This window comes from Podarcis tiliguerta, assembly GCF_965153285.1.
Source record: "Podarcis tiliguerta genome assembly, chromosome: 2".
In the NCBI taxonomy this organism is placed as follows: domain Eukaryota; kingdom Metazoa; phylum Chordata; class Lepidosauria; order Squamata; family Lacertidae; genus Podarcis; species Podarcis tiliguerta.
In genome coordinates this window covers 61501189-61515949 of record NC_139535.1, presented here as the reverse complement: position 1 = coordinate 61515949, position 14761 = coordinate 61501189, and the positions used below count along the sequence as shown (strand labels likewise).

Here is a 14761-nt window from a genome sequence, read left to right as displayed (position 1 = left end):
CCAAGACTGAGCCAGGGAAATAGGTGATGAGGCTAAGCCATGACTCCAGTTAATCCTCCCCACCCTCAGTGGCTATTTCACATTAGAAATTCGATAGATAGAGATAGATAGATAGATAGATAGATAGATAGATAGATAGATAGCACAATTGGCCAAGTCTCAATGGGATAAATTCCTTGGTTATATCTTCATTTTGTCTTATTACAAGGGCACTAGAGAAGAACTTTATGGTTTTCCTTCTCACAGTGTTTTCTTGATCTCACAAGGAGATTTTCTTGTTTGTTTGTTTTTTAATTTAAAAAATTGCCCTCAAAGAAACCCTAAGTATGTCGAACCTTCTTTAGGAGACTAATTCTAGATGCGAGATGTGGAGCACTGTAGAATTTGGCACAATTCCTTTAGGAAATGTGGCCCCTAAGTGGGCTGCCTGTGGTAATTCAAGTAGTCTTGAAAGTGGTCTGCCTCTTCGCTGTGCCCAAGGGTCATGTAGCTCTTGTCCCAATAACTCCCTCACTTGCCTACCTTGGGGGGGAAAAGAAAAGAAGTAAGGAAAGTTTGGTATTCCTATAGCACAGCTGAAGCAACACCATCACCTAAACTTCTATGTACCCTTTGCGGCAACTACCTTGGCAATGTTGGGATGGGCAAACTCTGTGGGTAAAAGTTCATAAGGCTCTTGGGTTGGCACTGTCTCCACAGTTAGATGTTCTTTGTGTCACAACAGTTTTGCAGCATTAGAAGTCTCACAGATGGCAGTTTTCCCTCTTTCTTTCTCTTTTAGCAAGCATACCACAGAAACAAGAAGTGGGGGGGAAGCCAGAGAGCTCATCTGAAACGACCAGCAGTGATGAAGACCAGGAGGCTTCGCAGGTATTGCTTCCTTATTGATGGGGGCTGCATGCTGAGAAGGCACCTATTAACACTGGCACACATTCCATTAGGCTACATTTGATGTCTTAATGGTGCAAGTCTGCACAAAGGATTTTTTAAGATGGACAGTAGTACTATAAGGCTTGGCCTCATAGCTATAAGTAATGCCAGCAAGGTGTTGATTTCACCATTCAACTGCATGGTTATCTGCTATTAACACCATACAGACTGGAGTTTTGCTCACTTCAGCAGTCTTGGGCCTGGGGATCAGTCTTGAACCCCATCTGGAGACACAATAGCCCTGTCTCACAGTTCCATAAGGGAAGGCTGCAGTGAGCAAGAAGGGCATTTTACTGGTCTTGTAAATGCATCAGATGTTAAGTGTGATTGGTAAAAATAGTTCTTACAGCTGCTTACTCAAGCCTGGTGAGGAAAGGTCTCCCCTATCTGCAAGCTGGCGAGGGAGGCATGCAACTAGATAAGAAATGTAAGGTTGTATTAGCGCAGGACAAATGGGTTCAACATTTATTGATCTGGTATTGTAGTCATGACCAAAAGTGATAATTTTTTAAAAAATGTTTCCAATTTAATGTCAAACAAAACGGAAGAAGAAGCTGCTTTAAGGATAATTTGTTGTTTCAGGACATAGTTACAGTATTCAGGAACAGCACTTGGGGTCTGTAGTGACCCCCAGTCTTAAGTTGGACCCGATATCATAAGCCCGTGATAAGATGCACTGTTTTCTTGAACTTAAAGTGGCTTTTAAAATAATAATATTTAAACCTCCTTATGCCTATAATATAAAGTTAGTTTGTTTAAATGTGGGTTTTTACCATACTGATATTATCTGGATGCCTAAAATTTTGGCGTTTCAGTGTTTTTTTCCCTTTCAGGCCTGACCCAGTGGTTTTGTGAGGTGGTTTTATTTTGTTTGTAAATGACAAAACGTGCTCCTTCATTGTAAGCTAAGTGCATGGGGTATGAAAGGGAAGAGATTTGGGGTGAGGGAGGCATGCAACTCGATAAGAAATGTAAGGTTATATTAGTGCAGGACAAATGGGTTCAACCTTTATTGTACGTTTTATATTAAAAATTGGTATTGACATTACTCATAAGAAAACTGAGAATAGGAATAGGTTCAGCAAAGGTGTCGTCATCTTAAATGCAGCTGCTGAACCGAATGAGAGGTGCTTCCTGGAAGTAGAATCTTGATTAGATCTGTGTCTGACCTCATGTTAACCTGCCCTGCCTGATTAAGGGAGAGGTCCAGGGTGAAACTGCGGGGCTATGCAACGGTTTAAACAAGGGGAGCTGTGTTAGGCAAACGGCAGCAATTCTTTATTTGCAATTTAAGCCATGTCTAAGCTATAAAATGTCCTTTTATGAGCAGCATATAGTATGAGCTGTACATCTGCAACGCATTAGACTTGCATGTGAGCCTGGGAGTGTGGTAATGGTCAGCAGCCTCCCCTATGCGTGCTTAACAGGGAGAGAACAGAGAAGCAAATTTACTGCGTGTATTGTAAACCCATAAAATACTGGCATAAATGCTCTCTCTCTCCCCCGCTGCCTCCCAATAGGGGGAATGGAAGCATTGGACAGGTTTTTCTGTCCCTGTGCCTTTCTCCAGCTCTCTAGAGCCTGTGAGCTGCTTCCTTGCTTCTACCCTCACTGGGGCAGGCAGGGGCAGGACTCGCCGTGTGTTTTCCTTCACGGGCTCATAAGAGGCAGAAAATGGGGCTGTGAAGGAGGAGATGACCTGGGCTTGCTCGTGGAATTTGTAGCATCACTGTAAAGTTCTGTATCAGCATTTCAAGACCTACGAATCTACAACATGCTTTTCTCAGATCGGGAGCCAGAGGAAGCAAGGCAGTGGCATGCGGTGACATTTTTATAGGGGAACAGTTACAGCCAGTTGCCTTGGGAAATTACACCGGTAGATAGTACCCAGCATTTTTGAGAAGAGTTTCAGGCTCCACCCAACTGTCAGCCTTCAGTGGAGCTGCTTTTGCAGCATTCAGTGTGTCCAGGATTTGGCAGGGGAAAGTATTAGAACAGAGCGATCATACCTTCCTAGCACTTAATCACTTAATACGCTTTTTTAAAAAGCCTACACACAACGTTCCTCCACCCCTAGATCCTCCTATCCCCTTACTCTAGAATAGCCTTGAACAGGCAGAAGTCGCTTGGGAGGATGCCACTCTGCACATGTTCAGAGGCATCAACTTTCACCACCCTCTTCTACTGACATCAGTAGAACTTAACGGTTTAAGTAGTAGGGTTCAGCTTGTTACGGGCAGAACTGTACTGATAAAGCAAATTTCTGAACATATGTCAGCCTCTGCAAGTCATTTTGTCATTCCAGTGGGTCCTAATGGTCACAAACAATTACGTACCATCCTTTCGGTATAAAGCTTCTTCTGCAGAATGAATGGGTCCGAGCATCACCAATTTTAGATACATATACATCCTCCGCAAACAGCTGGGGCAAGGTGGAGGTGAGTGTAGACAGTACAGAGCTAGAGGGGCCACCAGTCACCTTCATATAATCAGGCCGCTCTGTGCCACCAGATCACCAGACACGCCCTCAGAGCTCCCATGCAAGGAGTGCAGCCCTCTGGCTTGCCTAGAGTGGACTAAAGAAGAGCCTCAAGAAGTAAGGTGGGAGGAGGGAGGAGAGAGAAGGAAGGGTTTTTTCCGGAAATGAGGCACAGAGGGGTGTGTGTCTAAATTTACCAGAATCATCTGGTATCCCTCTGGTGCATGGACTGCACGCCACTGGATCTAGGAGCTTGAAGGTGCTAGACCCTTTTGGAGGCACATTTTTTGTGATGATGGTGCAGATGATCCCGGGCCCCAGTGGGCTTAAGGCTAGTCATAACTCTACCTGAAAGCTTAATTCATTAGTATGTCCTTGTACATAGCACCCCCCACCTCCCTGCAAAACTTTTCCCTCCTCCTGCAGGAATTAGCAACCTAATTGGAGAAAGGTCCAAAAGTCAAGGGTTGAGCATCAGCTTTGCATGCAGAAAGTCCCAAGTTCAATCCAGCCTGCAATCCTGAAGAGCTGCTGTATAGACCAGGAGGAGCCAACCCGGTATCTTCTAGATGGTGCTGGACTACAACTCCATCATCTCTGGCCATTGGCCATGGGAGCTGGGGCTGATGAGAACAGGAATCCAGTGACCCCTAGTCTAGGCTCAGCTGAGCCAGATGGACCCAATGGACCCAAAGGCCTATGTTCCTGTTGTCTTCTCAAGGGCAGATGGGGCTTGTCAACCTGGGAAGGTAGCCCATCTAGGAGAAGGAAAACTCTGATCCTAAACCCCTGGGAGAAGAAAGGGCTAAGGAGTAAACTACACAAATCTGGAATGGAGTCTCTATGCCTTGTATGCCTCCTTCCAGCAACTCCTGCAGCCAAGCTGGTGCCAAGCATAGTGCTCTGCTTTCCTTTGGACAACATCAGCGAGGCTGAGAGTGGGGTCTTGCTATCTGAGCAGTCCAGGACTTCATACACACAGCCCAGGCTTATGCCCCGGAGAGATCACCTCAATGCTGCTAACACAGCAGTTGGACTTCACTCCATTGTCTCTTGAGACAGGCAGATGGCAACATGGCATTGTCTTCTCAACCTGCCCTGACAATTCCTTGCTCATGCTCTTCCCACCTTCCACCAATGCTCTGATGCCTCATTAAAATTAAGAGAAACAGGTTGAAGAACCACATTCCTGGATTCTCACCTGTCAATATTGCAGCAGGACTGTGAAAAAGTATCCAGTTAAGTGGCTACCTAGTGGTGATTTGTAAGGTACCACTTCCATGTTCTTCAGCTTGAAGACGGATAGCAGCATCCCTCAATAACTTCCAGTTCCTAACTTGTGTATGTGTTCTCTCTCCTTCCACCCTCTGCCCTCCTCTAGTCTCTCTTAAAGGGCTTCACGGGCCCTATAAAGACCCCACAGCCCACTCTGCCGAAGGGTGCCGCTCCTGCGCTATCCAAACAGAGTTCCAGAAAAGCTGCCTCTGCTCTTCGTGGTCCTCCCATCAGCATGGCTTCTGGCGACAGCTCTTCCAGTGACAGTAGCGACTCGGACGCCGATGCTAAGGAAAAAGTTGGGCAGAAGACAGGTTAGTCTTGGAGGGTGAATTCTTACAGAAGGGCTGGAAGAGAGGAATGTTCAAGTAAATCACAGGTCTACTTGTCCCAACCGCCTGAGAGCTCTCGTATTCAGCACAAAGTGAGGAGGTCTCCATTTCTCAGCTTGGAGGGTGGACAGGAGGAGGGGTTCATGCAGTGAGTCTCAGCTGCTGCTTTTGCCTCCTCCCAAACTCAGTGTGGCATGAAACTTCTGAGATCTTCTGAGGGAGGAGGGAGAGGGTATAGCAGCCATGGATTTCTGCATGGACATATTTCGTGACTCTCCTCAGGTGGGTGGGGACAGTATTTTGCACTGAAGGGTTAACCCCATGCAGTGTGTTTGTTCTTAGCTTGCACGCCATAGCCGTAGCATCACCCTTAAAGTCACTCGTCTGAAGATGGCAGCTGTGTTCTGAAGTGTGGCGTAGCGCTTGTTTGTTTTTCTTTAGGACAGGAATGGGGAACGAAACGAGGGCAGCAAGCCTGATTGTTACCTTCCCCCTGGGCTGCCTACCTGTCAATCACCTTGACAGCACAGTATCATTAGATACTGCCTGCGCGGCTCTTGGCAGAGAGCTTTGCAAGGGGCTTAGAAAGACCCCACAAGTGCTTTCCTGCCCTTTCAGCTGAGCCAGGACTTCACCTGCCCCACACTGTGAGATCAGGTGTAGGGGCTGGTACCCATGGCTTGGCCAAAATAGGCCTATGTGCCGAGTGATGCCTGTAAGCTGGAAGTGCTCCCCTGCCCCGCCACTTTAGGGAAGCAGCTAGTCCACTTCTGCTCATCTTCTCAGTTAAGTGTCTGGGGTGGTGGCAGACATTTTACAATGGGTGTCTGTGTCACGTGAGATATCTAGCTCTTTTAACATCCCTAGGCTTAGGCAATTTAGGGGGCTCTGCCCTGTTTTTGACCGAAAAGGTGGTTTTCAGAAGCAAGTGGGAGGAAATCTCTTCTAAAAAGCTAAAAATTTAGCACTTTGGAGTCATGGTGTCTGAAGTGCAAGGCTTCTGTTTGTGTCCTGGGATTCTGTAAAGTTCTGTGACCAAGAACATGAATCGTTAAAATAAGGGCTAGTCGGCACGAGCAAGTCTTCTGCTGCCACCTGTTGGACATTTGTCAGGAACACATCAGGCATGCTTTTTGTGGGTGTGTGGTCTTACGAATCCCTTGGGCAGGACACCTGAAGGGAATAACTGATAGGTGTTGGATTTGTGGATCATTCCCCAGGGTTACTAGTGAGAGCAAGTGTGTCCTCCTACCTTTCCTCTTTCTGACTGCTTTCTTAAGTTGTTATATGGCCAGCTAAATGAGCAAACTATCACACAACATAGCTGCTAAAATAGGAAAAAGACACACTTTATTTCTTGCTGAAAGCTGGCAAAACATGGGCTGCAGGATGCTGTTGTTGACTGGATTTGGACGCAACGATAAACTCTGGGTTTATTCTGATGGCAGTCAGCCTAGGCAACCTCTGTATTGTTTGGATTTGTTCACCCTCATCCAGTCCATTAGTGATGAAAGGCATCACTTTAGAACTAAGACAGCTTCCTTGGATTAGGCCTGGGCGATATATCAGTATGAGGGGCAGACTGCGATGACAGTTTCACTCAGCGGTATATCGCTGGTGAAACCACCGCCTTCTGAGTCCTTCTGCTACCAGCGCCAAGGGAGAAACAAGCTGCAGCAGGAGGCAGAGGGACTCAGAAGGGCGCGGTTTCACCAGCGATACACCGCTGAATGAAACCGCCATCGTCTGCCTTCATTCCGGCAGAGGGAGAGACAAGCTGCATCAGCGAGGTGCCAATACAGCTTGTTCCTCCCTCTGCCTCTTTAAACTGCTTGGCACCACTGCCCTCGCCTCAGGCAAGCAGTTTTATAGAGCCCCCAACCCGCCACATGAGCCAGAGAATGGTTGGGGGGCTCCGTTAAGGTGCTCCCCCTCTCCAGTTGAGGGAGCCCTGATCCGGCTCCTGCTTGCCCACTAACAGAAGTAGGATCGGGGCTGCTCAGCTGCTCATCACACTTCCCCCTTGAAGGGGGGCAGCTGTTGTTCCCCCTCAAGGGAGGAGTTCAAAAGATCCCCCACTTCACCTCTGGCTCGTGGGAGCCAGCTGCGGGGTGTGGGCTCTTTTAGACACGCCCCCCCCCCCGCCAAGGCCCGGCAGCTTGTTTCAATATGCCAAACCGCGATGTTTGGTGGGTGATAAATGTTGAAAACCCAACATTGCCCAGCCCTACCTTGGATTTAGGCGAAAATGAGACATAAAGTTGGGTGTCATCAGCATAGTGGTGACACAAAAGCCCGAAACTCTGGACCATATCTCCCAGCAGTTTAATGCAAATGTTAAATAGCATGGGGGACAGAACCCTGAGGGACCACAGGCCAAAGGCAAAGGCATCAAAGAGTCCCCCAGCACCACCTTCTGGTTTCTCCCCTCCATAAGTTGGGCCTTTTTCTCCTGCTCTTAAGCATTCAACGAGAAGCTTGGTTCCTGATTTGATGCATGGCCTGATTTACCTCCCATGGGCCGCAGTGCTTTGGAAGTAGGAGGCATTGGAGAGGCATAAGCTTCTCAGCTGTCAAGAGCACTTGAGTCATTCTCTCTCTCAATTATGTTTCCACAGAGATTGGCCCATTACCCTCTTCCGGAAAGGAAGTGGCAAGGACCAAGGGGGCTAAGGGGGCTGCAGCAAGGAAAAAAGGAGCGGGAGGCGTCGGCTCCAAAGCCACCTCTGCAAAGAAAGCTACCGCGAAGGCTCAGAGCAACGGCAGCACCAAAAGGAAACCTACAGGGCAGTTGCCACTCAGCCTGCTGGCCAGCACCCAAACCGCGGGAGTTGGCTCAGAGGAGGCCGCAGCCCAAGCTCCTGGTGCAGCCGCCCAGGGAGAGCCCCAAGCCACCCCTCTTGCGGCAGTCAAGCGTCCCAAAGCAACCAAATCTTCCAAGGCTGGGGCAAAAGAGAAGCCGTCCAAGAAGCGAAAGCTGGCAGCTGGGGATGCTGGCCTGGGCGAGCCGAAGGGAAAGAAGCTGAAAGCAAAGAGTGGCGTAGAGGTGCCGAAAAAGCTGAAGAAGAAGAAGAAAGACAAGTCTTCAACCGGCAGCGAAACACCAAAGAAAAAAGGCAGCAAAGAGAAGAAAGCTGATAAGAGTAAGAGCATCACAAACACACACACACACACACACACACACCATACAATCCCAGGTGTCCCTTGCCCAATTCAGCACACTCTGCTGCCCCCAGATGGGCTCGTGCGGTATTGCTAGCTGGCAAGAAAGCTTAGTGTGCATTTATGTTAGTAAGCAAAGGATGCAAGATTTCAGACCAGCAGGTTTCTCTGCAGAGGACCGTCTGTTCAGTGGGCTTTGGTTAGGCTTCTGTGTCCTGGTGCCTTCCGGAAGCTTTGCACTATAAAAGACCTGTTATCCCTGACCACTGACCATGCTAACCTAGGCTGATGAGAGTCAGGAGTCCAGCAAATCTGGAAGTCACCAGGCTGCGGCTGCCTGCCCTTCTCTACCCTTCTGCCAAGCTACGCAGAAGGCTGACTCTGAATCCTGTGTTCAGAGAGTCTCGAAAAACACGATCCCAACTTTTCATCCTTCTGTTTCCCCTAAGCCTATGTGGGTCCCCCGTTGTTGTGGATGCACCCAGTTGATGCAGTCTCTATTCAGGTGTTCTGCTTCTGTGTCAAATGGCGGGGGCAGGGCTGTGTCACAGGTGCTGAGAAATCCTTCCACGTGGTGCCTGTCCTAGCATCTGCAGGGAAGATAGGGGGGCTTTCATGTGTGGAGCTGCACGCAGCCTCCTTACGGACACCAGCCCTGTACAATGTCAGGGGAAAGAGCTACTCTGGGTTTTGATTTAATGTAGAAGTAGAGCATCTGAATAGGGCCTGCTGTTGTATTGTCTCTATTTTGTTCCATTACGTTGCACAGTAAGCCGCTTTGGTGGTGGTTTAACAGAAAAAGCAGGGTGAGAAAAATAAATCTCAAACTTAGGACCAGCTTGATGTGCCAAAGGTAAAGAGACCCCTGACCATTAGGTCCAGTCGTGGCCGACTTTGGGGTTGCGGCACTCATCTCGCTTTAGTGGCCGAGGGAGCTTATCCTCATATAAATTGGTCCATCAGGCTGGGCTCCCTTTGCTTTGCAATGTTGCCTCCCAAACAATGCAGTTGTGTGGCTGGAGTTTCTTTGCTGCCAGTGAATAAGCTGGCTGCTTTACTCAGCAAAGCTCTTCCTACTTAAGGCCGTGCCTGTGCTTGTAAGGGATTTCTGCCGTGCAATTTGGAGCAGCAAGGACCATTTTCTGCAAATGCAGGAAAGGACAGAAGCCATATGCAGGTATGTCCCATAAAAAGGGCAGCCCTTCCTGTTGTGGTGTTTTTGCACATTCCAATTGTGTGCATGCACTCTCACTCCCAGCTCTATCCCCCCCCCCCCCCCATTTTGCTGGTCCTGGCAAGGCAGGGGGAAGAGGAGAAGTCTCTGCGATTAAATGGCCAGGCATTTGTGTGGCCCCACTGAGCTAGGGAATGGCCTTCTGTGCTGTATAGGAAAGGGTCTGTTTTTAAAAACAAATGGAAAATTACCACCCCAGTTCCATGCATAGATTCACAGGAGGAATGAAATTCAGTTTCAAGGGCTGCTAGTTCTTGTGACATTTAGCAGTAATTGAGCAAGCCATGGATATCTGTGCTGATGACTCTACAGTATTAAAGCTGCCTTTAAGTGCTGAGAGCTGCTGTTACCACACAGAGAGGGTGGGGAGAGGATGGCTGTTAATCATTCTCTGTTAAAAGAGCAGCTCCAGCCTGTGTGAGGCTCCTGCTAAGATTTGGTACATTCCTGTTGCTAGTATACTTCCATAGTGATTTCTTTCTCGCTTTGTTGCTGCCTCACACAGGGAAAGACTGTCCCGGCCCTCCTCCAGCAGAGGATGAGAAAGGGCAATGGGAGGGGAGATTTCTGACAAAGCTGAGTTACACCTATATTGTTGGGCAAGGATGAGGCTCTGACTTAACATACGGTATATAGCTTTTGGAAAAACCAACTATGCACGGATATATACATATGGCTGTGTTGATCCAGGCACTGGGCAAATGAATCACTAATGTAAGAAAGAATGGGGTGTCTGATACCTGTGCAAGGAATGTCTTCAGTTTCTCCCTCTATAAACCAGAGACATGACTGGAACGTCATTTAATATATAAAGGCTTCTTATATGCCAGACTCACATCTAAGTCATTGTGTGGAGGGGGGGGGGAGGCAATTATGCATGGGGTGAAAATCAAGGCAAGACCTTATATTGTAGCTTTTACTAAAGGTTTTGAAAAGGAACAATTTCTGGGATGCTATTATCTTAATTCCTGTGCAGCTGCCAATATTTCTGAACAGAATGCCACCTTGCCTCCACTCACAGAGCAGTCTAAATGTTATATCCCTGATCTTGTAAAGGGTCCCATATAGCAACAGGTGATCACCTAGTGCAGAGGTCGCCAACATTTTTTTACTGTTGGTGACAAAAAGCACACCCTGTAATCAAACACACACCATAACCATTCTGTTGGCTACAGCAGAATGCTTTTCTGACTAATGTCTACAGATTTAAGTGAGTCCCTTGGGCATATTTGGACTTGCTTGATTTTAAGATTTAGGATTGATTTCTGTGGCTGAAGATTGCTAGCAAAATAGCTGGCCATGTTGGGTTTTTCCAGAACATATTCAGACACCCATCCATCACCCAGCTGTAGTTTTTATTGTGTTTTATAAATATTCTTAGAATAAATAAATGGCATGTTAAAAATATCACCATCATTGTCTGGAGAGACAATGGAGGAGTAGGGCTTTGGGGGTGAAGTCAAACCGCTGGAAGGCTGCTTTTGTAAGCTGCTAGAGCGTGTGTTTTTTGGTTTTTTAAATAATCAGGTTCTTATTTCCTTTCTTGCATAATTGTTTTATAGAGAAAAAGAAGAGCAAAAAGCTGGAGTCCCTTACCGCAGATGGATCACAGAAGAAAAAGAAGAAAAAGAAGGTAACAGGACACTAGAGAACTTTTTGGATGGGTAAACCTGTCTGTAAGCACTTGAACTTACTGGGGCTTGCTTCTGAGTAGACGTATACAGGATTGCTCCATCCGAGTTAGGTTGTTTGCATTTGAAGGGGCTCCAGGACTATGTTGTTTTTCCAAAACCATGTGTGACTGCAGCCTAGAATACTTATGCAATTTGGTCTACATATTTCCGAAGTTGCTAGGAGACAGCCTTGTCAGAGGCATTCCTTAGCTTAAGGATTATATGCAGGGGGTGTAGAAACAACAAGCCCGTATCAATGATGCAAATACATGCAGGATTACAGAATGGAGGTTGACACTCAGCCCCATGTTAATAGTCTTGTCTGTCTTCTTAAATTTTGTTTTAGTGGAGTGGCTTTATTTCCACCTATTTCCTTGTATCCATGAGAAGGAAGACCTATTGTCCATCTTACTGTACAGCTTGAAAACACTCTGAAAGTGAATCTTTCAGCTCAGTTTCTCTTTCCCCACCCTAGTTATGTAAGTATAGGGAAATTTTAACACGGGGGCACATTCACACGTGCATCCCTCACTCCCAAATACAGCCATACCTTGGATCCTGAATGCCTTGTGAGTCGAACAATTTGGCTCCCAAACGCCGCAAACCGGGAAGTTAGCATTCCGGTTTGCGAACTTTCTTTGGAACCTGAATGTCCGACGCAGCTTCCTGCAGCCAATCGGAAGCCGTGCCTTAGTTTGCGAATGTTTTGGAAGTCAAACGGACTTCCAGAACGGATTTTGTTCGACTTCCAAGGTACGACTGTATATATGTACACATATACACATACAGGTGGATGCATATATTGTCCGTAACTATATTGTGTCCCTTGTGAGTGTTGTGAGGAGCTTTTCACTTTGCTTATCTTGGAGTTTTTAACAAAAGTCAAATACAATGGGACACAGTACGATCTGTACATTGGGTTCATTTACTTGGTCCGAAACCACTTGCAAAATTATTCAGCTAGTTTCAGATAACTTGTCCTTGCCACATCAGTGAAAGACTGCCAATACTCTATTTCAGTAACTAGCTTTTTACTATTTTGCTGTATTCAGATCCGCGGTACATTCTAATACTGTAAGATGTGGTGCTGGCACATGACGCCGCTCATAGGAAACTTGCATTGCAAGAAACTTTGCTTCCTCCTAAACTTCATTACCTTTAGTTTACGTGGCTATGGAATGCATTTATCCCTCATGGAGCAATCCCTTTAAAAAAGAGGTGGGGGGAATCGGGGCTTTCCCAAGACATTTTGCCACTTGATGGCGTCCCCTCCTCCCAATTCCATCTATAGAAGCCAGTCTGATTGGCAGCTGGGGATTTCTTCAACACTGGTGGCAGGGTGACTTTCTCCACTATACCTGAGAGCAGCAGACTAGTTTAAGGGTCTTGAGGTGGGTGGTGTGACACACACACACAGTTCTGTGCAGCTTTGCATAGCAGTAGTTTTTCTTTTGCTTGGTTGTCTGGAATATGGCCTAAAAGCTAAACTAGGCTGTGAGGTGAAAGCCAGGCTAGAGCTACTTAATTCTTCTGACAGGATAGTATGAGTTATTGTGCTTCGACTGTTGTCCAGACTCTCCAGAATATGGGCCTGAACCGAGCGCTTTGCCCTGAGCTAACATAATTTCTTCAAGGGAGTCTGAAATTTCCATTAGTCCAAACGAGCTTGAGATTGACACCCTTCCCACCCACCCCAGAATTAAGTTTTGCACCGGAGCACTAAAGTTTTGAGATGCCCTTTCCCAGCATGCTTTGTGTTTCTTAAACAGAGAATTAAGTCTTATTTTGCCAGCATTTGAGATTGGGAGCAGGAAAGATGGTTGCATGCGTGGCTGAGCCTAGGAAGAACTGGAAGGACCTGTTTCACCATCTGAAACTGGGTCTGTGTTCTCTGTACTGTGAAGGGAGCCAAGGACGTTGGAGGCAGTGCCCGTTCTTGGGGCAGGGGGGCGTAAAAACAACAACAGACCTAAATTGTTCTGGATTTCTTTCAGAAAACTGGTGATCTTGAGGGAGCAGCATGAGCCGGTAAGTATCTTTCTAAAGTATTCTGCCAATTAGTTCACATCAACTTGGCAAATTCCGATGGCTCTTTTTCTCTGGCTAGAGCCTTTTGCTTAGGAAATACTCTCATTCAAGGCAGCTGGCATGGGCGTAGCCAGGATTCATGTTCAGGGGGGCAGAACCTCAGTTAAGTATTTTTATTGATTTCTGGGAGGGCACCTGCACCTTGCGCCCCCCCCCCCCAGCAGCTGGGCCTATTCCTTCCAGGATCACTTTTAGTTTAGAGGTATACGAAGATGATTCTGTTCTAGGTTTTTGGGTTATTTTTAATTGCATTTTTAATTTATGGCTTTAAATTCCTATCAAGAGCATAAACCAGATTTCCCCAACCTGGCGCTCTCCGGATGTCGTTGGGCTCCCAACTCCCATCAGCCCCAGTCAGCTGTGCCAATGGCCAGACTTTATGGGAATTGTCCAGACATCTGGAGGGGCACTAGGTTTGGGGAAACTGGCATAAGCCGCTTAGAACTCCGATAAGGATTTAATGCAGTTCCATAGCGATAGCAGTTTTATAGTGGGTTAGGCTCTCAGTGAGAAATGGCATTAAAAATGTGTGCTCTGAAGGAGGTTTATTTTGGAATGTGTCAGGCCTGAAATAAATCATATCTTCAAGTTCCTCGAGTTCTTTCATCTTCTTTCCGCCTCTGCAAAAGTCAAATAGCTCTAGGGTGGAGGTGGGTCATTGGTGTTTTCTGGTGGTTGGTAGCAGTGATAGTACCTCATTAACACAAGGGTGAGAAAAGATGCTTGTGATGCATTTGAAAAATTATTTTCCTACTCATTGACAAGTCTGTCACTGGCAGAATTTCCCTTCTTTGCAGTAGTTTTTATTTTATTTTAATGTGTTCTTTCTCTCTCTCTCCCTCTCGTGTAGTGGCTTAAAGCACGAAGTAAAGAATAAAAATATGCTGGGAGCATTCAAGGGAAAGAAACTGTTTGTTTATATTTTTAAAGAAAAGAAAATGGGAATGTCAAAGACTTGATTCCAGTATTTATAACTATTTTTAACTGTGACTTTTAGAGCTAAGCATTGCTAACAGTTGATCTGGCTATTTGCTTGGGAATGAGACATGCCCCGATTGCTTGGCCAATGGAGAAGATGCAGCTACTGTAACTGACGGAATGTGAGGAAGACAAACACCTTTGATTATTCAATCCTGAATCCAGCAATTACTTTTACGGCTATCTCTACTTCCTCCTTCACCCAATCCCAACCCTTAAGAGTTATATTTTTTAAAGGAAAAGATCGCCTCCCCCTCTTTTCATACTACATTAAAGGAAGAAGTTTTATGTCTCTGCAATGTCCATCCAGAAATTGTGTTCAATATGTACAAAACCCTGTTGATTCTAGGTTGGCTTTTTCTCTTGTACTTTTCTCTCCCTCCCTTTCTTTTTTTAAATAATAGTATACAATAAAACCATAGTAACTGGGAAAAGCACATGTGTGTTATTTGGAAACTGAAAATGTGTAAATCTCTTGGCTGCAGCTAAACAATTTCGAAGGATTTGGTCAGCTGCACACAGCTGTCATGTTGTGTTGAACCGGCTCATGTCTTTGTGGTTTGTTTGTTTCGTTCTTAAAGCGAGCCGTGGTTTTCACAGGAAGGTTTAT

The 14761-nt window shown here is 46.4% G+C and overlaps 1 protein-coding gene across 1 annotated transcript in view; it reads left to right on the top strand.

The window, feature by feature from the left end:
• The window catches only part of TCOF1 (treacle ribosome biogenesis factor 1), a 39068-nt gene extending 24483 nt beyond the window's left edge, over positions 1-14585 (top strand). The window contains exons 13-18 of the mRNA XM_083424426.1: positions 782-870; positions 4791-4998; positions 7635-8159; positions 10975-11045; positions 13080-13113; positions 14024-14585. Coding sequence (XP_083280552.1) covers positions 782-870; positions 4791-4998; positions 7635-8159; positions 10975-11045; positions 13080-13109 — 923 coding nt within the window. The 3' untranslated portion in view covers positions 13110-13113; positions 14024-14585. The remainder of the gene's footprint in view (positions 1-781; positions 871-4790; positions 4999-7634; positions 8160-10974; positions 11046-13079; positions 13114-14023) is intronic.
• The last annotated feature ends 176 nt before the right edge of the window (positions 14586-14761 follow it).